Below are 27,606 nucleotides of genomic sequence, written 5' to 3'. Positions count from 1 at the left end.
TCAAGAATTTCAGAACAAATTTTTATCACTATAGAACAAAGATGAAACCTGGTTTTCAAGCTGAAGTGGGCAAAATTTTCACCCTAATCAGCTCAAAAAGAAGTGCCAACAAATGGGGAATCAGAATTGTCAAAATCCAAGGATTGTTTTCTATAAACTCTGGCCAGCATTACCATAAATAAAGCGATTCTATTATTTACAAATGTTTGCAGTCTAGGGAAAGGCAGTGGGTGTGGTAAGGGAGAGCCTAAATTGAGCTTCCTGAATTTTGCTCAAGTTATTCCCTCTAGTAAATTATCGAAAACACACTAGAAATTAAAAACGGAACAAGTATGATCATCAGACTATTTTTTGAAGTGTTACAGACTTTAAACCTTCACTTTGATAAACAAAACTGATTCAGGCCGGTGTTTCAGACTACAGTTGTCGTTCTGTTCCCTGTAATAAATGCAAAACAGATAAATATGCAGAGGTGCAACAGTAACTACGGAAGTTTCACCTGGCCACACATCCAGTTAGATTTCTCTCAATTCCACCTCCACACATTCTGAGCCAAAACTTGTGTGTCCACATTTTATGTTTTCACTCAGGGTCTAAGCCTGTCCTTTTTTAAGTTTCTGTATCTAGCAAGAGGACAGAGATAAACATTACCTTTTGTCGCCTGGTTGCTGATAGGGGGTGGATTTGATGCTGGCCTCTTTGTTGGATGAAGTGGTACAGACAAGGATGTTTCACCATAGGGCCTATCAGGGCTAAGGCTGCCGTCACTCAGCCGACATTCTCCTTGAATTAGATTGGAGTCTCGAGTGTACTTGCCATGCTGAAAACTCAAGCTGTTGTTGTGGATTATACTTCTGTTTTCCTGAACCTTATGATTGGCTTCTGATGCACACTCTTTCTTGATATATTTTTGAGTTTTACTGGTATCCTAGTATGGAAATGAGGAGAAGAAAAAACGTGGAAGTTAATACCTTCTGGCTACAACTTCACTCGAGTTTTTCTGATTAAACTACCGTATCTTTGAAAAAGATACTGCAGTTCCACCGGTGTCTGACCACTTAATGATTCCATCATTTCTTTTAATACAGATACCTCTTAAAAATAAGATACGCTATAGTATCTCTATGCAAGCTTTTCCATATGCACTTAAGGGCAATGCCACAGATTAATTACACATACTAGTGTATTCAATTTTTCTACTTTTTGGGTTTAGTTTTAAGTGATCAAAACAAATACAATTGCTCTTGATTAAACTAGCCATTACAGCAAACTATACCATAAACATTGATTAACTACCTGAAAACAAATCGCTTATTAATATTCAGCTGGTGAGAGAACAAATGCTAAACTGGGAATTACAAACTAAGAAGTATCATGTAGTTAGATATTCTTACCAAAAAAAATCCAAAACCACTTCAAAGCATGCAGTTAAAATACAGCTATTAAATAGCTCTTTTCTAATACTTCAAATACAGATAAGTTTAGAAATACTGAAAATGTTCAGTGTAAGACACACAACCTTTCATTTATATATTCCTTGCTGGATTCCACCTGGACATCAGAAAGCAAAAATATTCCTACCTGCTCACTGTTGAAAGGTTGTATCAGTTTGGCAGTGCCAATTTCCTAAGCAAGTATCTTTACTATAAATACTATCAACAGGTTCCACTTGTTCTGAAGCTCTGGTTGGGAAACAATGAATAAATAATAGAGTGCTTCCCCAGTTCAACTGAATGTAAATTCACACTTCTTTTACAAAGTATTTTTTTTTATTTTTCAAGATACTGCCCTGAGCTTCTTAATACTAGCTACTATGACAGAAGAGAGTTTGAAAGGAAAACTCAAAACAACAACAATGAAGATAAGCATGATAAAAATATATATTCAGCCACCAGAACCAGAAGTATCTATTATTAGATATGCAGAGTGTCCACCTGTCCACCATGCTTGCTGACTTAAAATTTCATTATCTCTTTTTCCTACAAAAATGTGTTCAAAATGTTTAAAGTATTGCTTTACCTGAGGGGTAATCCTCGAAGCTTCATTCAGGTGTCTAGTCCATCCCGAAGTCCCCAAGTCTCCTTCTTCTTCCTTCATGGACCTACCTAAAGAGAAGTTCAACAAGCTTGAATTTATATTTCTAGTTATTGATTTTCAAAGTTAATTATGCATTTGAACGATTTTAAAATTAAAACAAGAAAGAAAGGAAAAATACAATGGAAAATATTTCCTAGATACAAAAAAAAGTTGTCAGAGCTTCTTGGTTCTACACACTAAATTGGGAAAACAATCCCACAGTACATGCTCTTTCTCATCTCTCTCCCATCCCACAGGGTAGGAGGAGAGAACAAGTGGCCATGTGGGTGCTTAGCTGCTGGCCCGAGTCAAACCAACACAATTTAGAGAACTGGATATTACGTTTTTCATAAAGTTACAAAGATAGAAAGGCACTGTATGTATCTGTGTAGTCTGCTGGTTAGGGGGTTTTGGTGGCGGTGGTGGTTTTATTTATCTGTTTGGCTGGTGGCTTTTAAAGACATACAGCTTCAATTACCAGAACACATCCATGTTGTGGGAATTTCCTGGATTCCCATTATCCATGTAAAGAAAAATCAACATACTATTACTTCTTTGAATTAGCACCCTATTTGTTGGTGGAGTTCCATTTGTTTCACATCAAAGCTATAATCCTCTTCCATTTCCTTCTCAAGCAAAGAATTTTCAAACATAATGACTCTCCATTCTAAGAAGTGGTTTTGATTCCTTTGAGAGGATTAGCGTTAATGTTCTGCTGTCATTCCCAGAACACATTGAACAGATGTCTATTTTCCACAGACATCAAAATGCCACTGAAAAAAAAATTACCTCTGAATTCTCCTCTTCAAGATTAGAATCTCCTTTAATGCACTGCCTTCATAGCAGAATTTCAGGAGTAAAGCCAAATATGCCTTCCAAAGACACATGAAAAATCACCAAGCAGATTCCTATGGATATCTAACACACATGCCATGAAAGCTGCAACCGTGAAGGTTCTGTCAATCTTTTCTGAAGATTACTTTCAATAAAGAGACTATGCTTTCAATCTAGCCATAACTTTGCCACTCTTGTAAGGGTGCCACAAAACTTTTAGATGGCAGTATTTAAAAGATGTATTCTGATGACATTTCAAGCTAAGTTTGTTTCAGTTTTCAGAAGCAACAGTTACTATTTATAGAAAAAAACCCCAACAAACCACAAACCCGAAGAATACACCTTCTCAAATGTCAAATCTAAAAATGTAACTTTAAGTGTTTATTCTGAGCAGTCTGTCCACGAGCAGGGAGTAGAAGTGTCATTAGTTCAGATACCTACCACATTCTACTGTTTTGTGGCTCTGAGATGGCTGTCTGTCTTTATGCCGACTCCTGGGGTAGCTTCTGTGTTCCTGAAGAGAGGTTCTTTTATCTGTGCAGTCTGTGCTTTGAGTATGACCTGGTAAACATGTAGTATAGTGCAATCCTGCCATAGAAAGCATGCCCTGAATAGCTTCTTCTTCTGTACTTGTCGAGGTAGGACATTCCCTAGAAAAATAAAGGGGTATTAAGCAGTTTAAAACAGAACCCTAAATTTCTCTGAAGAAATTATTTTGACACTGTTACAAAGCATAAACATAAATATGTGCAAAAAGGTTTAAGTTTATAAACAAATGCCCGCTATGTGCTTACTTTTTACTGGGAGTTTCGTTTCTGGATGGCTTCTGGGTATTTTGACAAAAGTCTCTCATGACCTTAGAGTCCTCTTTGAAATTGGATGTTACTTCCTGTTTCTCTTCATCACCTGAGCTTTCCGACTCCTCTGTGGAGGAATCCTTCTGCTGAAACAAGACAAAGAAGTATGCAGAATGGTCACCACACCTTCTAAATAGAGATGCTACCTTAATTCATGCTATGTAAAAAATTCAGAAGCATCCAGGTCCAACTTATATATATATATATGTGTGTATACATATAGTATTCATAATGCGGTTAATGTGAATATAGCATCTGAGATGCTATACATCCAAATTTTGTAACATTGATGAGTACATGCTCCAGCAATACAGAAAGAGCATCTCAGAAATGCATTTTCCTACAGAAAACATTACACACATTAAACCATGCACAAATCATTGTATTATCTTTAATGACAGCACTGATTAATCTGATCTTTAATATTCAAAGTCGAGTGGGAAAAAATGGAAGTATGGTTCCAAGCAGCTGCCAGAATTGATGCTTATTACAAATAAGGGGACACATCCTGCCCAAGGAACTGTTTCTGGTTCTTGCTCTCACGAAAGGTAACTTTTAGCAGCAGCATCTCTCTGGTGACAGAAGCTCTCAGGTAAATCCAGAACACAGCAGGAACACAAACACAACAGCTGTTGCCTCTCTTACAGTGGCACAGCCTCATTTCATCAATGAAAGGGCTTTTCAGCTCCTGCTGAGATTACAGCTTGTATGGGCAAGAGTTTCTCAAAGGTGGAGCAACCGTACATGACTCAATATATCTTTACGTTAAGCAAGAGCTACAATAGGCATGTTCCATCTTGGTAATTCCGACTAATCTATTTTCGACAAGCACAGAGAACACAATTTTTTTTTTCAAGTCAAGGAATATACATGACATTCAATAAAGTGTTGAAAGTGGAAGATCAGAACATGGAGGAATCATAATCCTTCAAGACTGATACCTCTATCCCTATTCACCAAAAATGGAACTGGAATGAAGTGCATTGTATCACTAAGGGATGGTCTTATACAACAGCTTCATTCACAAGAGCAGCTTGTTAATCTTTGACACTTGGAAAGTGACACAAATGGCAATTAAATTATTACGGTGACTCAATGTTAGTAATAAAGCTATTATCTTGTTTTGTTAAGATCTTCTTCAGTGCAATATAAAAACATAAAAAGGATTTACAGGAGCTACTGAGAGAGTTCATTTTGGATATATCATTACAAAAGACAAATTTAAACATGCAGAAAAAAACTCTATTAGATACGATTATAAATAAAGAAGTACAAGAAAATAGCAGGACCTAAGAGAGTAAATAGCATTAATATAAAACATTTCACTCAATGACAAAGTAATCCAAAATTCGCAATATTTCTCCTGTGAAAAATTAAATACATGACTACTGAATAACTACTAATTCTATGTGTTAAAAAAGGAAACCTGCTGAGCCAAATTTGCTGACAATGAAGTTGAGGAAACCAGAAGAAACCACATCATGAAGGTTCCTATCACCTACTCCAATGTCTAGAAAAGGTAATGATGGAAGACAACAAATATTAAAAATAGATCTTGACCCCCATGGAAAAAGCAGGAATTTGAAGACTTCTGGTAAAATCTTAAAATAGGCTGATGATTGGAAGAAAGACCAAAACATTACCTTCCCAGAAGCACAAAATAAAACTCTGAGGTAATCACTCCACCCTACTAGCATTTTACCGCTATTCAAATAAAATTGAAATTAGTAAGTCAGAGCAACATTTTTCAAGGGAAAAAAATTATAAAAATATTTGTATACAAATTCCTAAATACTAAAAATTGTACTAAAATATGTTTGTAAATGTACATATGTGTGTGTGCATTTATATTTCATTTAGCTGTAAAGACATCACTACAATCTAGATCTCAAATGGAAGATTCCCATTTATTTCAAATAGTCTAAAACACCAATAGGATTTAGCCACTTGAGCTGATTTAAAAAACTGAAGGCCTATAATATTGTTTCAATTTAACCATGCTTCAAAATGAAACTGTGTGGTAGATATTCGTAATTCTAATGATGAAATTTAGACTTGTTATAGAAGAAATGAACAACGCAACTGGGATCTAACTTTTCTCACTTTGCCTGTTCCACAGCAGTGCTCATCCTCTAGCAGCCCCACTTTAATGACAAAGATGATCATAAAATTTGGCTCAAGATAGCATTATCTTGTCATTCTACTCAACACTAGAATACATTAAGAATGAGGCAGAACTGTCCATCTGAGATACTAACTTGGACAAGAAATAAATACTTTGTTAGTGCTCTTTTAACACAAACTTTGACCAGATAAACTAGAAGTGAGTGAGCAAAGTTATATTTAATGGCCCTGTTTACTTCTGTGACTTTCTCTAGCTATACCTGTGTAGTGCAATCAGGCTCAGATTCTTCTGAATCAGAAATATCAGAGTACTCTGAGGATCCATTCCTGAGTTCTGATTTCACACTTTCAAAGAACACTGCAGAGAGAAAAATTAAAATATAAGACCCAACATTTATTACATACAATGTTTAACAGTTAATCCAGAAGTAAAGAACAAGAAACACACACTTAGTTTTTAACTGTCTGTAAAGAAAAGCACATCCAACACACTGATCTGGTTCACAAGTAAAGCCTGCTTAAAACTAGTGAGTTGCCTAATGTTGACGAATAGACTCCTCAAGCGACTGACTGGATGAAGCCAAAGGAAGAGACATCAGGTGAAACAGGAGCATATACTTTTTCTCTACTACAAAGCACATACTCCACATAATTTATGCTTTTGTATACAGGCCCGAGTCAGAGAAGTGGCCCTTAGAAAAAGTTAATTGGAAGTAATCTTCAGTGTTACTTTGTCTTAAGACTCTTTGAGCTTAGAAATTCCTTTTTAAAAATAAAAACAGTTACAAAGAAATAGTAAACATGCAAGTCAGAGGACATTTAAGTGATTTAAAGGTTAACGAAAAGATCATTGTGTTACTTGCAAATTTACTTTTACATCACAATTTACTGGCAGATTCTGCCCATTCTGTGCTACTACAAAGCTGCCACTCAAGGTTAAAATGCAGACCTGTTAAAGAAGATTCAAGTATTACTGTGATGATACCCAATATAGTTGCATTGGTTTTCATCACAGAAAGACCTGAAAGGAAGAGAAGAAATACCATGCTTTTTGCTAGTACTAAGATAAAGTACTAATCAGAAAATAAGGTGTCAAAATAAGACATCAGAAACACTGGCATATGACAAAGCAATCAATCAAATCAGCCACTTAGTCCACATGGTTTACTTTTTTAAGTGCAGAAAAAACTCAAACATGAAGTAGCTGAGCAGCTCGCAGAAGCACGTACTCTTAAAAGACACTGTATGTCCCAGACAACCATGACTAGGCAACACATCTGTACGTGTTTGGAATCCAAGGCTCAAGATCAGTGGGTTGTATGTGCACCTGTGTCAAGGCTGCTGGCAGAAACCTTAATTAAGTATAAATTTGTGGAAGACTATAATATACGGTTTAACTAGCAGAAATTTTTTGGAGAAAACCCGAATAGAATAAAAAAAATTATGAATATGTGTCCAAAAAGGTAGTGGATAAAGAAAGTAACATAAGTTCTTCAAGTTTTCAAGTACTTATGGTTTCAATATAAAACTATGCTGAAAGCAAACCAACATTTTAACTGTACTTCTCTTCATTCCAGAGCTAGTTTCTGATCTGTGTTGTTTTGTTTCAGCACAGTTTTATATGAAACTAGATAAACTGAATGCAATTCTTCATAATTCATTCATTATGCAAGCATAAAAGATGTACCTGTAACCCCATATACACTGCAATGCTGGTAGGATTTTGTTCCTATTGTAGACTGTGGCAAAGCTCACAGATAGGCATCAGATATATTCCAAGGGATATTATTAATTTCTAAACACTACATAAGCAGTAATTGTTTTTAGAGTCAGACGCAAGCTAAGAATGAAACCAGTTATCAGAAAGTGAGTAAAGTGAACATCTGGGACCAAAATCTAGAGAAGACTAATTAAACTTAAGCTAGTATTAGAACGAGCTGTGAGGACTATTGAAACACAGTAAATGAGCAACACCACTGTATATGAAGTTAAGCTAAGTAATGCTGAACATATGACAATAGAGTGAATATTCTAAATTACTGTAGCTGAAAAAAACCCAAGGGATTTCTGTTGATATCTCAAGCCTTTGGCTCATTTCAAAAAGGCAAACAAGATTCTAGGATAAGCAACAGCATGCACAATACAGAAAATAATACCGTATGTAGCTCAAATGAATTTTTCTTTGGACTACTGCCTTTCTCAAGAAAAGTTATGGCTCCACACACGTCCAGAGACTGGGAGGAATACTCCAGAAATTGGGCAAATGAAAACAGTTGTTACCAGTAAGAACAGGCTAAGCTACCGTGATTTCAAAAAAATATCTTAAATCACCTTCCCCTTCATCCACACAAAGTATCTTGCTCTAATAAGCACAGCACATGATCTTTGTCTCTCTGGTAACACCGGGTCACCATTTAGAACCAGGATCTTGGCATGACACACAAAGCTATACAGAGCTTGATCTGTTAAAAGGCATCTCTCTGTGGACATTGCCTCTTGGCCTAAATCCCAGTAAGAACAATGGCAGGTGGTAGCTGTTACAGAAACAGGTAGTTTCTTCTATGGAATTCTTGGAAGAAGAGTATCTTCCCTCTCTGTCTCTTTTTCTCTCTGTAGTCCTTCAGTTAAAGAAAAACAACCAAATGAAGGTGATCTTTAACATGGAAGTTTGAAGAGACTTACTATTCAACTAAAAATATCAGCGATAGTCCCGAGTACTCAATTTCTGGAAGAAGAATCTCAACGTTCATTACTAGTTCTAAGTACGTTTCCTACATTTAGATACACATTGCCATATTCACTCTGTATCAAATAAGAGCAACAACTTTGAAGAAAACCTACCATTTCTCTGTATGACTTAATCTTTGATTCAAGTGTAAAACTTAGTTTCATTTACTTAAATTCTGAAAGTGGAAAAAGGCCATACATGCTGAAGCCTTCACTCAATAAGCTGTTTGCCTTGTTGGTTCATGAGTACTCAAGAGGGACCTCTCTCCTGTGCAAATTTTTTAATACTGTTCTCTGTGACCTTTGGAAGTACAGTCAACAGGGATTACAAATTGCTTTATTAATGAAAATAATAAAATATTTTATCCAGACTGACAGACTCAAATGTTGTTACAGATTGTTGTGCAGGAAACTAAGGGAACTGTAAGTCTCTAGAGGAGTCTTATTATCTTAAGTGTTGATGTCAGTTTCCTAACACATACCCTCTGAGCCCTTGTAAACTCTACTGTGAAAGGATGTGACTTCTATAATTAAACTGAGAGCTGAACAGCTATGTCAAGGACCAATTTGTCACTGCACAAAGCCATGCTATTAAAAATAGGCACCAAAACCAGACATTCAGTATTGATACTTTACTAATGCACTGTGTGATCAGCACTGCTGAACACTTGGCAGGAGGGTTTGAGGGTACAGAAAGACTTAAAAAAATATTAACTACTAGTGAAGAATGGTTTAAAGTATTGGCAAGTGGTGTTAAAGTGTTTTACAGAAAACCTAAATTCTTCCCCAGCCTTGCAGATTACTGCCGAGGTTGAAAGCATAAGATTTTATTAATGTTAAATGATGTTTGATCACCTCTATGGAATAAACCTATTCATTAGCAAAATGTAAAAAATTGTATGGTCAAGTATGTAATCACCAAATGGAACAGAAAAGTGAGGTATACGATAGGTTTACAATTAGCTGTATGTTATGAACTTTTATCCTCTAGAGTGAATGATGTGATGAACTTTTCACACTTAAGTATATTTTGGTCAAGAAAAATCAGTGTTCTTATATTATGAAACAGATCAAAAGGAATAAATACTCATCCAGAACACCAACTGAATCTCCACTCCGAAAAACGCTGTACAGGGTATTCAAGATGGCACTAACATAAAAAGGTGAATTTACTTTCCTACTCTATCCTGTTCTCTTCTTCAGTAGACAGATAATATTTGACAAATGTTTTGTTGTAACTTCTAATATTACTTCTCTGATCTATTAGTTTATCCTCTTTACACTTAGGTAAAATTTCAGTCACAACTTGACAATAGTTAGACCCTCTTTAAGATCATCAAAACGTTCAATGGATAGGACTTAAGAGACAAGCTTACTGTTCAGTGGTTTCTGGGCATCTGCATTCCCTTCTCCTTCAGACCCTGAGGGCTGGTCTTCTACCTTAACAGTCGTCTTTTTTGACCTTGTTCTGTCATCTTCATCCTCACTATCTGCTGTGTAAAGACTTCGATCAGTAAATGGGCGTCTCTCATCTCTGTCTCACAAGAAAAAAAAAAACAAACCAACATGTTATTCTTACCAACCTGAAGCAACTGTTTTAATTATTTACAACACACTCTTGAGATACAACAGTAATGTTCTCTTATGCTCACCTCTTCGTTCCAAATTGTACATATTCTTATTCTATGCCTGTCATTTCCACAAAGATGCAAAGTTTTACACCTGTGTATTTTTAATGAAAAATCACTCTAATAGATGGATACAAACCAACCATTTCTACTGTGAAGCATTCCCTTCAGTACAAACCCAACTGAGCAACTGAATGAAACGCTGTTTGAACAAAGGAACATACGAACATACGTAGATCACTCCATAACCGTGGCTCCACTAGGGGACAGCAGACACAAGGGACAACGCATTCCTTCAACATTCCTAACATGAATCTTACTGGTAGAAGGGAACCCAGAGCTCCACAAACAGAAATGTTATTAGCAATTAGCATGCTCCAGACCATAATGACTAGGAAGAAGTGATCCACAATCAACCCTTTGTACCTAATTATTCTTCCATTTGAGAGCAGAAGGCGAAGATCATTGTCTTTTGTTCGCCATTCAGGTACTGTAGAAGATGGCTGAAAGGGCTTGTTAAATCTCCCATTCAGTTTCGAGCTTGCGGTATCCTAAAGAAGTAAAAGCAATATTGCTTGTTATTTATTTCTATAAATTCAACTGGTTTTCCTGTACTCCACAGAAGTTTAAACTCAACATCAGGATGATTACCTTCCTGATAACCAACTGAAGAAAGCTCAGACAAAACATGTTTGGGTGTAAAAAAGAACAGACTGCACCTTCTCCTTCCCTGAATCATCAATATTCTCCTAAAATATCTGGAACAACTACAACTTCACTATAATACTCCTTTTATGTTTCCTTTGAAGAATTATCACTGTATTCAAAACAAAGAAATACCAATAGACGGGCAAGCCAAAAGTTGGGCTTGGAACTGATAAGGCAACTCCTGGATTGGATATCTGTTCCCTGGAATTAGTATCTCAAAACTGATTTACAGGACAGTAAAACATCAGTAATGCAAAGTAACCTGCCATAAGCAGAACTTTCTTAGCTCAAAGCCATTTGCATTTGACACATACTCTGAAGCAATCAGTGATACATTTATATGCCAAACCAGGAACATGTAAAACGGTATGGTTTTTTAACATGTTCTACATGTTAATACTGATAGTGAACAATATATTTGTACATTAAATGACGGTAACTAATACTCCTAAACATTTGTTTGTAGCAGTGAACTGCAGAGGTTAACTATTTGTCATAAAATTTAAGTTCAGCTTTCTGTCTTTGGGGAACGTCTCGAAATGAATGTCTCTTGTTCATGCCTTATGAAAATCAGTATCAGTATTTTTCCACTGTGACAGTCCATCCTGTCCCAACTAAATTTGTCAGCATTTGTTATTCTCACAAAGCTACTTATTTCCTTTCATAAAGCTACTTATTTCCACTCTCTCATTCCTCCTCCCATTTCTGTTGCTGTTTTGAAGTAAGGTCATCAAACCTGAAAAAAAGAATTTTTCAAGAGACTACATTTTACTTATTTATCACTCCATGATACCTTTGTAATACGACCACAAAGTCCACAGCCCCACAACGGAGACCAGAGGCAGCCTTAGGCTTACTGATAGCGAGGCACTGTCATACAGGAAACAGGAACACGACTGAAAACCAAGGCTAATCAAATCACAGTAACAGAACTATAAGAAAAAGCTATCTAAAAACACATAGCAAGGCAGGCTGGCTCAGAGCCTCACCAAATAAAGGTTCTGCAAGCTCCCTTTTCTTCACAGACCTGATTCAAAGTAGCACTTGAGAGCTACAGCAGTCCCAATCCAAAAACTATACTTGAAGTAGGTAGCAGATTCGGGGCGCCTTCTGAAACACAACAGTGAAGGAACCGCCACAAAAAAAAATGATCAAGGAAGAAAAAAATTCATTTCAGGAAAACTCAAAAGAAAGAAATTGAAAACAAATCTATCCATATCTCATATGACAGAGTAGTAGCCTGTATTCTTATGCCTGTTAAAAGCTTCTCCCTTTCAACAGAGATTAGAAATCCACTCTGGCTTTGTTTTTCTTGCACATAACTTAATACTTGCCTCCTCCCAAGGTGACATCTCCAGCCTTTTCAGTACCTCCCTAGTGTGGAGTTCAAGGATGTCCAGATTGGAAGGAGTTTTGGTGGCATGATCTCGCAGTTTCCTCACCCTTCGTCTGGAGTGGTGAGGCGAAGTTGTTTCATGCGAAGACCGTGAAGTTGGACACACACCGAGAATTCCCTGAGTTTTAACTAGTTTGCCGTTTTCCTCCTTTAATTAGAAACACATACTTCAGAACAGTCTCAGAGGAAAAAATCCACATATTTAAGTGCTGCTTCTTATTCATCTATTTAAATATAAATTATATATAGACCTTTTAGAGAAGTACTACATATTTCCTATGGATTTGATGTACAAGGCTTATTTCTATTGCACCTCTTTCCCATATACATACTCCCGTAATAGCAGTGCTTAACACCAAAAATTAACACCAAAACATAAGGTTTTATTCACAAAGGCAGCATAGGATAGACATGTATTCTACTCAGCAGATCACATCTCTCTTCAGTTCTCAGAACTGTTCTCTCCACATGCCAATGTGAGAATTTTTCATGAATCAATATTCATTAAGAAGAAAAAAACACTGACTATAACACAAATATCATTAAAACATCAGAAAAAGAACAAAAGAGATGACAACTGGACCAGAAATAATAACAGTATGACAATAGAATATGCATAGATTTTCAAATTAAACTCTGTAACAACATAATCACAGTAATTATTTTAAGTGGTTTTAAGTAAGAATGTATTAGAAATACTGACTTACAAGTAATTTTACCATTAAAAATATGAAAAACCCAAACATAGAATACCCTTGCTATACATTTTATCTGAAATGCTCATAGCTTAGTATTCCGTAGTTTTCCTCTTGATCTTCTAATATTAAATGAACATTAAAAAATTAAAGATTAATATGATCAATTAGAAGCATAACTACTATGAATTTCCCTGACCCAACGATTTTTTTTTTCCTGCAGACTTATGTAGGGTTGCCTCTGTTCTTACCTCTACAGAACGAATCACTTTTGAGAGCTCTTTTATGAGATGCCCAGGCCTAATGTTGTCTGGAATTTCAAAGGCATGTTCTGTTACAAGCTGTATGCAAAGAGGGAAGAAAAGATACTCAATTCATTTTTTTCAGGTAAAAGCAGAAGTAATACAAAAGAAATGTACAGGAGGAAAAAAAAAAAAATATTAATATCTGTAATAATGACTGCAAACTTCCAGAACAGATACACACACACATTGAGGCTTCCAGTTCAAGCTTTAGAAGGCAGCAGATATCCCTCAATGTGTCTCTTAAGAATCCAAGGAAGGGGTAATACAAAGCCATACTGACAACTACTTTATTTTTTTGTCCCCCTCAGTAGAGTAATCAGCTGCTTTTTTTTTTTTTCCTTTAGCAGAAACTTTAATAAGAGTCATGACCTTCAAAACAGCTAAAGACTAAGGGAATTTCACTGCAGCAAAAAATTTAATCTACAGAGCAAATAAAGAGTAATAATCAGTAACCAACATGCAGATTTTTAGACATCTGCTTCACATTTCACTTTAAAAAGTTACTTTCTTAGCTTATTTAGAATCTAGTAGGTTGGAGAAAGTGAGTTTAAAAAGTCATTCCCTATTAAAAAAATTTATGAAACCACAATAGTTTATGTTCCCTTTAATCCTCTGAAACTGTATCAGAGACATATTTCTGTCTCTGATAAAATATATATACTACCAATCTGAGTAAGTCCAAACACTCTACAGTTAGATCTAGTAAAAAGTATGTTTAATACTTTGTATGAACAGTTTAAATGTGCCTGAAAACACTTTCAGGTAAAATTAAACAGAAAAAATAACACTCAACTCATCGACCAGAATGACTGACATGAATTCTATCCTCTTAATCAGCTATTTAAATGGAAAAACATCCCACAAACACTTTCAGCTACCCATACTTCAAAAACAAGGTTCAGCAGCAAAATTATGGCTAGAAGCAATTTGATACTGCATGTGCGTTTCATTGAATGTGGCTTCCTCTAAGTCAACAAAACAAACGCTTGCTCCAAAAAACAACTTGGGTGTATAACCATGGTATAATTCATTTCAGTGCCATTAATTCTACAGGAAAGATTAAATCAGCTGCTATTGTTTACCATTGCTCATTCTTTGAATGCATCACCTCCACACACTTACACGTGGGAACACAGCACCTGTTACTAAACTGTATAATTTTTACAGTAAGTTACTGGTCATCTTAGGACCATTCAGTTCTTTCTACTTGAGGACTTCACTCTCCCAAAAGCCTTCCCGTCCATGAGGACTTCCAAGAGGGAGTGACTGATGCAATCCTCCACAAGACTGACTTCCAAGTTTTTCTGGTATAAAAATACTGAAAAGCTTTCCCAATGCAAACATTTTATATCAGAAGCACATTAGTTTGGCAGTATGATTTACGGTAACTCTCTGAGCAGAGTAAGTTCCACTGGCAAACTCACTTCTTTGCCACTATAAGAAGTATCTATTTATACCAAGGCTTTCTCAAGTAAGCTGTGGCAGCATAATTATTTTTTTAAAAAAGGGGGGAGAGAAAAGAAAGAGAGGCAGGAAGGCAGGAAGGAAGACTAAAAATTCACCCCAGCAACTTAAATACATGAACAAATTCAAATGGATACATAATCTAACAGTCCGACAGAAGGGAAGAATGTGCAGGAAATATAAATACCTACAGACACCATGCCTGAAAAATTATTATCATTATTAAATAACTTGGGTTTAAGTTGTCTCTGCATATTGGTTCTTGGAAAAGGAACAAGCAGCCTTTGGGACCGAAGAATTCTCCTGGAGTAAGGAGAACAGTAGCAACAAAATGGCCTAAGTATGTCAGATATAAATTGCAGGTAAAGAAAACAATAGAAAAAAAGCTGTGATTCATTCAAGAGTTTCAAGAAATGGTTTTGTAAATATTTTGGAAATATACAGAGGAAAAAGAAACTTGTCTTAAATCAAGAGATACAGATAAAAAAAATCCTGGCAGGTAAATCAATGCACCCATCTTTGGAGACTAGCATCACAATGAAGTATATCAATACTCAAAACCACACACATACACACACACACACACAAAAAGATAAAATAAAAATAATAAACCTCACATCCCTCACTCCTTATAAAAAAGAAACTGGCCATTTTTTTTTGTTTTACAACAGCTATTAATATCTTCTTTAAAAACAGAAAACAGTTGCCCAAAATCACCTTATTGGTACATGAATCAAACATCTGAACAACTGAATCTGAGACCTGTTGCTTATGCAAGCTGGCAGGAAGCCAGAGCTAAAATCCAAGAGCTCTGACAACTCAATAGGTCATCATAGTCATTGTTTACATCAACTAACATGCAGACTGATGATCTGCACCAAAATAATCTGAGAATACTCATACTGATAAAAGCCTTGCACAAACTGAATTCAAATCAAGACATGAAAACTAAAATAATTTTAGTAGCACTCAATCTCTATTCTCAGCATCTTGTAAATTTTGGCAGTTTTTAAATATTGCAGAAATGAAGATACTGCTGCCCTGCTGAAGCAGAGTTTTAATTTCTCCAGCAAGTAGTTTAAAACAATTCACTAAGACAATTCACTTGTCTTGAAAAGACATACTCCATGATACAAATGTGAAACCTCATGAGTAGGCTTCTCATTTGAGGAGTATTCATTTGTCATTTCTCTTTCAGAATCTCTCTGAAATCCCCAGCATGAGCAATCATACAGCAATGTACAAAGCTCCTCCTGCCTTCAGCTGCACACAACTACAATCCTATCATGCACATGGCCTGCTGCAAATAAAAGATTAGCTCTTTTACAAAGCAGCAGCTAGAAAAGATGAACACAAGGTACAAAACATGATAGCTTGTGGACAGCAGAAAACACTGAGTAGTTCACTGATGCTGCACGGTTTCCTCACAATTGACGTTTCTGTTCAGCCAGTAGTTTGGGAATACTCACAGGTCTCATTAATAAGCATTCAGAATGCAGCATGTGCAATTAGCTTCTTTGCACAAGAAAGTAGGAAACAGATCACAGTCTAAGTGATATAAATAAAATACTTAATGAGCTACAAGACGGTACACAAATGCTACAATACTGTATTACAGCAATCTAGAAAGAGGGATTCCAATCCAATTTCAAATCAAAATAAGGATTTATACGGGCTATGTTTGATCTCCGTTACCAGCAGTCCGATTACTTGGTTTGCTTATTACCCATACCACTAAGGGAGAAAGAGCTTGGATTCACACATGGTTTAACAGCTTAGGCACAATATCCTGTAAATACTGCTACACTGCTTACTAGCTAGTTTTGATCCAGAATGGCACAGACACTGGAGAACCAACTCCAAGGTGTTTCAGAGGGCCAGCAAAGGTTCACCTGGAATCAGTAACGCTACACAGGCTGGACTCCTGCAGCTTCCACACAAAGTAACCACCTCTGCGTTTGCACTTGGTGTTCAGTTCCTCAAAGCTCATTACGCTGGATGCAGCACTGTGCAAATATCGTACCTGTTGTATAGTAAGTTCTCTTACAAGGAGAACTTCTGTGCAGAAAGACCAAATGAGATCCCCAAGAGCCAGTTCAAGTCAGCATGGCCAGAAAAAACCTAGAATTAATAAGCTCAGTCAGAACCAAACTGCCTGTCAGTGAACAGCACTTCCCAGAAGCACCGGTTCCAAGAGGACTGATTAGCTCAAGGCACATGATAAAACACATGGAGTTAGGCCAGACCCAGTGCTGTGCCAAAACAAATAAGCTTTCCTGGAGAGTGGAGCACCAGCAAAGCCAGCATAGACAAGATATTAATGATTTTACAAGAGTCAGCCAATGTTCAACAGGGATGGTATTCAACTGAAGTTAATGTCCTCATCTGAATCTAAACTAACTCTTCAGCAAGACAGGCATACCTGAAATGTGTTCTCCAAAGTACTGACGTTATTGGAAAATGCTAAGTATCAGGGCATTCCATCCCTCCATTGCCTCAGACTAGAATGAACCAATTATAAAGCCAGATTTGTTAGAAAAAAGCCCCACACTATCTGCTTATCCTCTAGCATTCTTATTCCATCCTGAGGTGAAGCAAGATTCTACTTCTATCAGCTAAAATACAAAGCTTATTATTAATTGGTCTAAAAAGACTTTATTAGCATCATGGAATACAAAATTGTCATGATGCTTCTTCTCCAGATCAGCAGTATATAATCACCACAGAGTCTTTCAGTACTCATTAATGGATGAAAATAATCTTAAACTTCAAAAGGGGATAGGACCTTCACTTACTTCTAAATCAAACTAGAGCTCACCAAAATAGCAAACAACATCACTTATACTTACTTCTTTTTTCATCCATAATTTTAAAGCAGTAAGTAAAGCCTTCACTCCTTGTACTAAATAGCTTGGAGGCTGGAAACCATCTTCCCTCAGTTCTAAAAAGGATACAGACACCAATTTAGAACCACATTAACAGTGAAAACAATAGAATGATACCTACCTTTCAGCCAATAACGTTGCACAAAAAAGGATAAATTGTGCAAGCAAATGAAACACGACATCCTGTATTTGTGTGCATACCGTAACAAAACAACCCAGCCCAACACTGAAGTGATGCTATGCAAAATCTTCCTTTCCTTTTTGACTTATTCTTGCATGAATTGGAGATAATTTACAACATAGTAAAGGTCAATTAGACCAAAACAGATCTCAAGTACAGAACAAGAGAAAACACCTTTGAAAAAAGAAATCACTTTTACTTCATTCAGAAATATTTTAGTCAAAGGGAACCAGAAGGATGTGGGATGTAGCTCTAAATTACAATTCCTATTGCTTATTCCCATACATACAGCAAATGGTTCAGTGGCACACTTCCACTCCCCAAATATTTTCTGACACCCTTCCAATTATCACAGTTCTCCCTCATGCAGTTGACATCATTTTTCCTCCCAAAAATCAAAGGGAGCAAGGGGTGGAAATCACTCTGCTACAGAAGCTGCTCTTCTTAAGAAAGCTGGTGCTCCCAAGGGACTCCAATTCCTTTTCAATTTTCTCTTTTCCTTCATGGGGAAAAAGAGAAGGAAAAAGACAAACACTCCATAAACAGTCAAAAGTAGACTGCAATCTCTCTCCATGTTCCTGACAAATATTTCCACTTGTCAACAGCAAACTGACCAATACTAGGGATATTCGGCTCATTTTATTCCCTTAAAAGAATACACTAATAAACCATATTCTGATGGATAATGTATTAGTCTGCTGGCAGAAAAAGGGAAGTTTGTTACTAAACAGCTGTTCTTCCCTCAAAGATGCCTCCTACTTGTTAAAGGGTACGAGGAGTGGCAGGCCTTTGAGTTGCAGCAGAAGTCTTCCTGCCCACTAGCTGACTCAGTTGATAGAATTTTGAGAATACAATGCAGCACCACAGGCTGGATTTTTTAGTTGCAATAGAAAAGACTGCATGGCATAACAGTAATAAAAATTAACGAGTATCAGATGAATAAGTTACCTAATCTGAAGCCCCAAGAACTATGAAGAGAAACAGCTTAGGTGAATGCCACAGCACTTAAAGTATCATAAAACACTTCTTGCCAATGAAAAGACAAAGTCAAAATGTTTATGACCTTGTTATCATTTTATAAAAATAACCAGAAAAACACATTGTGCTGATTTTGCTTACTGACCTGAATTTCACACAAAGTACTGCTAACCACCATCCACTCAATGTTTTACAAGTTGGTCATCACCATACCTTTCATAACCAAACTGGTATCACCCCTTATTTATTAAACAACAGATTCTTACTAGTAAACACCTAATTCACATGAGTCTGTCTTGATGCCAAAGCCCAACAAAATCTTCACTCTAGTCATGGAAACTTCAATTTTTACTTTTTATGATAAATTCATAGATTATAGCATTGCTCTGCAACAAAATATCTGCTAAGCCATAGATTAAAAATAAAATGAGAATAAGCTTCATACTCATCCTCTATGACACAAGTCCCAAGAAGCTCCTAGTCTATGTACTCAAGGAGTCATGGTATAAAAAGGGGAGAGGGAAGAGTCGAGGAAACAGACACTGGAAACTATTAGTATTTAGCTAGATAATATAGAAACGTATATCCCACTGCTTTTCCAGTAGAAATACAGCTCCTATTGTGTTCTGATGAGTTTGTAAGTTTTAGATACACAGAAGTGAGACCAAACAAAGTAAGCTTTCAAGAAGAAAATACTCTTTTTTTTTTTTTTTTTAAAGGAAAAAATTTTTGCAAGTTTGTTCTGCTTGTTAAGATTTCCGAGTTGCTTTAGGTTTCTAAAACTTTCAACGCTTGTTTGGAAACAAGGGTTGTTCAATGCCTTAATCTGCTGAAAGGAGAATAGATAATTTTCAGTAACTGTGACTGTTTCCCTATTAGAAAAAGGTTACATGAGATTCTGATCTCTTGAGAAGCTGGAGCTGAATTCAGCAGCCTCCTCTGCAAGTTGATTTCTCTCTGTTGAAATACATCATTTGGAATATGACATTTACTATTAAGATTAAACAGAGCAGGCAGAGGGCAATATACTCGAGGAAAAGAAGGTGAAGTCAGACAGGCACTTTTCTCAAGCTCAATTATACGTGGGTACAGATAGAGGAATTACAGGACTAGATGAGGAGTTTGGAAAGGACCAGCAGCTGTCAAGAACATCAGGCTGTTGAGATGTCTATTGATAAGCACTGATATAAATGATTTAACACAGCTTATAGGAACTGATGCACCTTTTCTACAAAAGCCCTCACAGACACCTTTCCCTTTACCACAAAGAGCAGAACACAACAGGTGTTTTGACTGAAAAGGTCAGAGAAAATTGTAGAAGTGCAAGAAAACCTCTTCATTCAGCTGTGAAGCCACAACAAGAAACCCACAGGTACAAGTTAGTGGGATCATATAAGGAGTCATTTGCTGAAATGAGAGAAACGCTATCAAAGGGTACTTAAAGATTTAAATGATAAAGAAGAAACCTGAATGAAAAACTGATGTCACTGAAGTAAGCTTTCTATTTTCCTTAACAAGGTCTTGACAGATAATGGCAAATTAATCCTGTTTGACTGGCAGTATAATTGCACTGTGCCAAAATCTCAGATACTCTGTCTTGATGATCTAGAATGTTTTCATTGACCATTACCAGCACTGGATGAAAATCACTAATAAAATAGTTCAAAGGTTCCAGCAGCATGCTACAAAGTGCTGGTTACATGCACCACCAAGTGCACCAAGATTTCCACAGTGCAAGTCACCCTAAAAGCCTTTGATCACTGAAGTAGTTTTCAGAAAGATCATTTACTAAAACCAAAAATTGCTGGATCTAGAACTGTCATAGTGTAGTATTCACTAAAATTTAGTTAAAAGAATAATGTGACATTTGAAAGAAAAAAAAAAAAAAAAAGGAATAGGAATTCAAGTCTAGTTTTCCAGCTTAAAAAATTTCATCTGTTCATACAACAGCAGTATAAATTTTCTCCATTATCAATGAAGAGAAAAAATAAATAAATGAAAGCAGATACATGTGTATCTCTTAAAATAAAACAAGGATTACCTTTCAATGTTTCCAGTAAGTTTTTGGCGACAAACCAACAGATGGCTTCAAAGAAAGGGAATTTGAAAAGATCTGGGGTTTTTAGCCTCTTCTCCATTTCATAACACCTGATTAAATAGAAATATTACACAACATTAATGTTTTAATTGTGACATTCATTATTCAACTACGTAATCATTCAAATTTACACAATGTCCAAAATAAAATAACATAACCATGGCCATGATAAATAAAAGAAGTCAAGTACCACATAGTTAAATCCCAACAAGACCACAGACAAGACTGAACTCTGGTCTCATCCAGGCTCTGACCTTATCAAGTTTGACTGCGGCACTTCTAAGAATAAAGTTGGACTTCATAAAACTAGGATACAAACCCAATGTGTGATCTTTTAACAGATGGAATTTTATCAGGATTCCACTGTAATAAATAAAAACAATATGTTTAGAAGACAGCTCCACATCTTGGACAAAAACTAAATACAGCTGCCCTTAGAGCAATGCTGACTTGAGGAGGCTCATTTCAAAACTCAAGTGTTGCACACCTGGGCTTGCTTAGTTTTGTTTTAGTCACTTATACTAATCTCCAAGGGGAGTTTTTTTGTGGGGTTTTTCCCCCCCAATTCATTTAAATTCTTGCATACCCTTCATTTTGCTTTTGAAACAAACTTTGCAGAAGTGAAGTAAGAGTATGTGCTTGATGCATTCTAATTGAAAATGCCACTATTGTCTATTTGAGAGCCTGTACTGATTTGATCCTGGTTAAGAGCATGAAGAAAAATATCTATTGAAGAATATCCTACTTAACCGAGGAAAAGGTATAGGAAGAGCTGAGACTAACCTGAGCTGCATGCCAATATTGAGGTTGTGCAAAAAGTTTCCTCCAAAAGCCATACAATCCTGAGATGTGAGCACAGCATGAATCCAGCCTGAAATGACAGATTCGGAAACTTAATACATACATATAAATTATTCTAAGATTGTTTTTAAATACTTATATAAGTAAAAATGCTGTACCCAGAAACAAAAAAGCAAACAAATTTTTATTCTGTGCTAGAAACAAGTAATCTAAATTTTAACAACATGAACATTACAGTGTTTAAGAAATCTAGTGCAACTATAGTTTTCTGAAGAAGCTAAGACATTTTTCATGGTGGGGGGTGAGTGGGAGAGGGTGGGCTGGATGTAAGATTGCTAGTTATTTTTCAAGTAAAAATTCCCAAAAGTTTTCCCTCCAATGAACAAAAATAAGTTAGTCAGGAAAGGAAAAATATATTGAACAAAAGTCATGTCATAAACCAGAAATTATAATCCTTTCAATACTTACACGTTGCTTACAGTAACTGAGCTGTTTGCACAACATAAAAGTCAGTTAACAATACCGAAGTTACTCAAATAAGAATTCAGATATGTTCCATAAATTACCCTAAACACAGTCATCCTAATTCCAGCCAAATTATCATCTGTTTAAAACCTGGTCTAGGCACTCTGACTATATAAATTTGTCACATAATTGAAATATTGTCCTTGTGAATTCCACTATTCGTTATGGCAAAGCACAGCCAACATTATGCTATCAATTAACTGGTTACTACTGGATAATTTCAAGTAAGTACACAAAAGAACTTAAGCTATTAACTTTAAAGGTAACTGTTTTTAATTGGGAAGCTTATATCGTGCAGCCTTAACATAATTAGACTACAAACAGAGTTTCTTCTTTCAAGATTTTTTTTTCTGGTTTTGCATGCATACAGATGATCTTTTAAAAAAAGATGAGTTGACCATACATTTGCAGATTACTTCATAGTTTGACTGAACGTAGGGCAAGAGGTACAAACACAGGAAGCTCCCCAGCTTGAAGCAAGATCAGACCAAATCATAAAAAAATATGTATTGCAAACTACCATTAAATCCATGCCCTAATTCAGTTAAGAACAACCAGTTTGAGTGAGTTTTTGTGGTAACACATGTTAAAAGATCCGAAACCTAGCAACTATGCTGACTAAGCAACATGCCTACTTGGAGGGAAGCTACACAATGGTATATGAGAGAATGTATAATACGATGCTGCATGCAGTATAAAGGGTTTTTAATTTTATACATTGTTCAGTTTTACTTCTGTTCTTTGAGAAGTTCTGTGCAATGAAGATTGCCTTGTATTACCAGCTGCACTTTGCACTTGTCAATATGGTTTCAGTTTTTCACACTCTTACCATCATCACAGTAGATTAATACCTCTGACTCTCCAAAGAACGTATGTATTTCAATTCTTTAAACAGACATATCCCCAGACACTGACAAAACTGACAACAAAACCTCATCACTATTGCTTAAACACCAAGGATTTTTATGGCATACCTGCATCAACTAAAGGATTTAATTTTTTTACATTCCTACTTGCTATTTTTATGCTGTAGTTTTAATCAAGATCTATGTAACAAGGCAAAAAGTTGGTGTAGACCACACAGAGTATCTTGAATAATATTTAAATAACTCTCAAGAGCCTCCCAGTAGGTGCTATTCATCTACATGCAAGACTGATTTTAAATCAGAAATCTACTCTGAATGTATTTCAGAGATCATAAAATAATTATTACATGCACTAGCATCAGCACAAGCAGGAACAGCAAAAGTGATTTTCAGTAGATACAAGGGTTTTTTTAAAGCCTTTAATTTGTCTTACAGAATTACCCATTTTTTAAACGCCTGTCTTGAAACTTAGTTTAATTTATTGGTTCTTACACTATACTCCAACATACATATATAAATATTTATGTGTGTGTACATATACACATGTATATGTACACACAGACAAATACACATATACATTAGAAAATGTTATAATACTTTTCTTTTGGGTGACATTGTAGTGAAAGCCCAGATTCATCTGATTACTTGGGAAGCAGGAACTATTTTCAGAGATCTGTGGGTCACATTGAAGTTCTTCGTTCTGTAATTCTGCATTCTTTGTTCATAGATGTATGACTTCACACTTAGATAAATGGAAAATTAATGTAATCTCTTGCCAAAAACACATGTTTTTTAAAAGCTCTGGATGTTCAGGAATGTTTAGTGCAAATATAGCTCCTCACCATGTAGTATTTATTCTTCACAAGCCATGAACTAGAACAGTAAACACCAAACCCCACAAATAGAGAACAGAGCTACACGAAAAATGTAGTAGTCTAACTAGGAAGTTATAGTTACATAGGACAGATTAAGGTACTGACCATATTTCTTTGAGGCCTATTCCAGAAGCAGTACTGTGCACCCTTTTCTTTCTCCATGTATTTAAAGCTTCCTCCCCCCCAAAAAAAGGAAGCTAGTACCCGTACAAATCTTTAGTAATAAAATAGTAAAAAGTATTTATATGGATGAGCTGGATAAGTGAAAATACAAGAAACTAACTGGCACTCCCTTCATTGGCAAAATATGCTTTGTTTATTAAAGACTTCAAAGTTTATGGTATTTGGGAGTTTGGAGGTGTGGGGGTGGTGTGCTTTGTTTGGAGGATTTTTGTGGGTTTAATTGTTTTGGTGTTTCTTTTTCTTAAAAATGTCCTGTAAGTTATCAGATGCTATTAGGTGACAGTTAAAAGAAATGTTAAAGAAAACCAGAAAAGACCATGCCTCTGCATCATTTTTAAAGGAAGCTGCTGAAATGCATTTATGAACTCTACAGTTTCATAAACCATATATACAGGTATCCTTTTATTTTTAATAAAAGGAATTAACATTTGAATTAAATTATGTATTCTTCAGCTTTATTTAGGGACACTTTCATTTTGATTCAGAGTCTCCACTGGCTCCACCCAGTTTAGATGTTCCTGCTGACAGAAGACAAAAAAGGAAAAAAAAGAAAAACAAAAAAAAACCACCCGACTTATTTTACATCCTCTAGCCTACAGCATAAGAAGTTTACATGTTCTTGTAATAATTTTGCCTAATAGGTCTTACAATATTCAAAAGCTGTAAAAACAAAGCTGTATTATACAATTAAGATAAGAATTTAGTCTGGATCTCTATCAAATGGTGAAAAATGCGTGTTCTATGAATTGGAACTATTTCCCTGATATCCAAATTAAGTTTTTATTTGTTATCTTAAAACTGTTTAACAAACACCCTTTCTTTCCCTAATAACTGGTATTACTGCCAGGCAATCTAAAAAGCTAAGTACTTGTTTTGAAAAAAATGTAAATTTCTGAATTTATTATTCTCTTTTATCCAAAACTTTAGAAGAAACCAAATGCTGGTAACACAATCATTTTAGGATACCCTTAACTCCTGGTAATTAAGCATCTTAAGTCCTAGTAGTAAGGGTAAAAATCTTACCTGTTGGAACAAATAAAGTGTGTCCTTGCTTCACAACACATTTGTAACATTTGTCAACTTTGTCCCCAAAATATACTTCACTCTGGGTTACAGAGGAACTCCAAGACTCATACAGAGCCAAATTTTCATCCGTGGGCTTGATCAAATAGAATATCTTCTCACCCTATTAAACGAAAAAATCAAATAAATGAATGCCCTCCTGTAGGCATACTACAACCTCTGAGCCACTCCTAAATGAAGTAACAGATGAATCTAAATGCTAAGAATTCCATACGTGCACTGTGGAATGTTAGGGCTTCCCAGCCCCAAGTATTTCACAGTTGTAATCCACCAAAAGCTTAGTCAACAGTACACGAACCTGTTGGTGTCTTGCGATGTAAAAGAAACAAACCAAACAACCAGAACTTTTCACTGGAGCATAAAAAATTCCAACTTTTATAAACAATTTATGGATACGTGCACACATGCCAAATGAGAAAATATAAAATCAAATTGCCTCTTCTATGATGTATATATGGTCAAAGTTTGTGAGAATAAAAAAGTTGAGTCTGTCAACGATTTTCATTCATTCATTTTTTTCCATACTAAAACATCACTATATCACCTACCAGTCTACTAAAATGATCAGCCAATCAATTATAGTCTAGAAGTTACCAACAGCATGCTAAAATAAAAGCATAAAAATGCAACACCAACAATCAGTAATCGACTTTCAAGTTCTTCCCCCAGCTTTTTAAACACAGAATGCCATACAGGTGATAATGCCACGGAAGAAGGCAGCACACTGAATAAACTTTGTTTTGCATAGTCATAAATCAAGAAGCCTTCATACCCAGAGAACATGGTACCAAACTGACGTTCCTCCAAAATCGATATGAAAATCGGTATAGCTGTCCTGGACACCCATCAAACAATACTTCTGAACAAAAGGCTTAGGGAAGACGGAATCATCTGGCCAATAATTTTCCACCCATGAAAGCTTTCTGGCAATATCTGGTACTTCCACTAATTCAGACATCCTTTATAAAAAAAAAAAACAAAACCAAACACAAACACACAAGAAAATAACCATTATCATGAGTAAGCACACCTCTTTTTAAATGACAGCTTTAAATTTGTTTCCTACAAAGTTATTATTTATGAATTAATAAAAATGTTTTATACCCACTTTACATCACAGTAGCTGTCTATATAAAATACACAGTCTCCTATCTTTCCCGCTACAGACATTATGTTCCTACAAATATTGTTCAGCTTAGTAAAAACCACTTCCTACATTTAAGGAATTGAAATCAATACTCACTTTGTGTCCGAGAATTCCAGGCTGATCACATTCAATACTTTTGGTCGGTCAGGATTTGTGAAATATTTAATATAATTATGGAGCTTCATTTTACTGTCTGCTTGTCTTGCTACATCTATTACATCTATCACTTTGTCGCCACCTGCGAAAAATAGGATGATTTTCTTAAACCTATCACAGATAAAACCAGCCAATTAAGGTATTTAAGAGAAATTTAACTTTTTTCCTACCTTTATCAAAACATTTATGCTCAAAAACTCCACTACCATCAGTATTCTCTTGGAACAGGGACAGATCAGTATAAATGAACTTTTTATTAGGTCTAACTTTAATTGCTATAATCAGCTAAGGACAGAACTGAAAACACTAAAAATAAATCCTCTTTCCTGTGGTTAACCAAAAAGAAAAAGAGCAGTACAGAATGACTGCAAATGGTTTAAAAAAAATGGAGTGTGTAGCTTCAGTTGGAAAGACTAGCATAGAGAAAGTTATTAAGGAAGATCTATTCCTCACTCTTCCTATTAATCATCGCTACAGCACTTGAATATTTAACAGAAGGACCACTGAGAATTCTTCACAAATAATAAATCCTATTGCTCACAGCTTGTAATTATTAGCAAACTGGACTAAACTTGTGCCATAATTGTAAGTTATTAACATTAAAAACTGTGCAGGTATTCCTTTGTAAACATTTTACAAGCCCATCCCTACCCCCCTAATATATACGTGTTAACTTTATAGCACAGTAGCTTCATTGAATGGTCATGAGTGTCCTTCAGATCTGAAGACAACAAGGATTGGTTGTAAAAGATGTGATATTTAAATGATACATTGCAGAACTACACAAGCAAGAAGCAACCTTTAGCCGAGAGAAAGGATTAACAGCAACATTGTAATAATTGTTTTACATCCATTTAGTTATACAACGGTTCGACAATTTGACAATTAATTGTGGAATGCTGAAACGTATCTAGATGTACATTATAAATGTGATTACTCTAAAATTACAAGTTAGTATCATCTTGATAAAATTCCAGTTAGAATAGTACTTATACAGTTTTCTTCAATAACAGA

The 27,606-nt window shown here is 35.7% G+C and overlaps 1 protein-coding gene across 2 annotated transcripts in view; it reads right to left on the bottom strand.

Annotated features, from left to right (window-relative positions):
• Positions 1 to 27,606, bottom strand: part of KDM7A (lysine demethylase 7A) — a 71,830-nt gene that overhangs the window by 7,706 nt on the left and 36,518 nt on the right. Inside the window, exons 5-19 of one of the 2 annotated variants that reach the window (XM_055711124.1) lie at positions 26,533 to 26,674; positions 26,062 to 26,248; positions 25,230 to 25,392; positions 21,740 to 21,827; positions 20,900 to 21,006; positions 17,664 to 17,755; positions 13,297 to 13,386; positions 12,289 to 12,498; positions 10,673 to 10,797; positions 9,995 to 10,152; positions 6,152 to 6,249; positions 3,705 to 3,853; positions 3,352 to 3,560; positions 2,020 to 2,105; positions 652 to 928 (exon numbers count right to left, since the gene is read on the bottom strand). In XM_055711124.1, coding sequence (XP_055567099.1) covers positions 652 to 928; positions 2,020 to 2,105; positions 3,352 to 3,560; positions 3,705 to 3,853; positions 6,152 to 6,249; positions 9,995 to 10,152; positions 10,673 to 10,797; positions 12,289 to 12,498; positions 13,297 to 13,386; positions 17,664 to 17,755; positions 20,900 to 21,006; positions 21,740 to 21,827; positions 25,230 to 25,392; positions 26,062 to 26,248; positions 26,533 to 26,674 — 2,181 coding nt within the window. The remainder of the gene's footprint in view (positions 1 to 651; positions 929 to 2,019; positions 2,106 to 3,351; positions 3,561 to 3,704; positions 3,854 to 6,151; positions 6,250 to 9,994; positions 10,153 to 10,672; positions 10,798 to 12,288; positions 12,499 to 13,296; positions 13,387 to 17,663; positions 17,756 to 20,899; positions 21,007 to 21,739; positions 21,828 to 25,229; positions 25,393 to 26,061; positions 26,249 to 26,532; positions 26,675 to 27,606) is intronic. The other variant, XM_055711125.1, reaches the window with a different exon arrangement.

The sequence above is a fragment of the Falco cherrug genome, chromosome 5 (genome assembly GCF_023634085.1).
Source record: "Falco cherrug isolate bFalChe1 chromosome 5, bFalChe1.pri, whole genome shotgun sequence".
Lineage (NCBI taxonomy): Eukaryota > Metazoa > Chordata > Aves > Falconiformes > Falconidae > Falco > Falco cherrug.
This window is presented reverse-complemented; position numbering and strand designations above follow the sequence as displayed.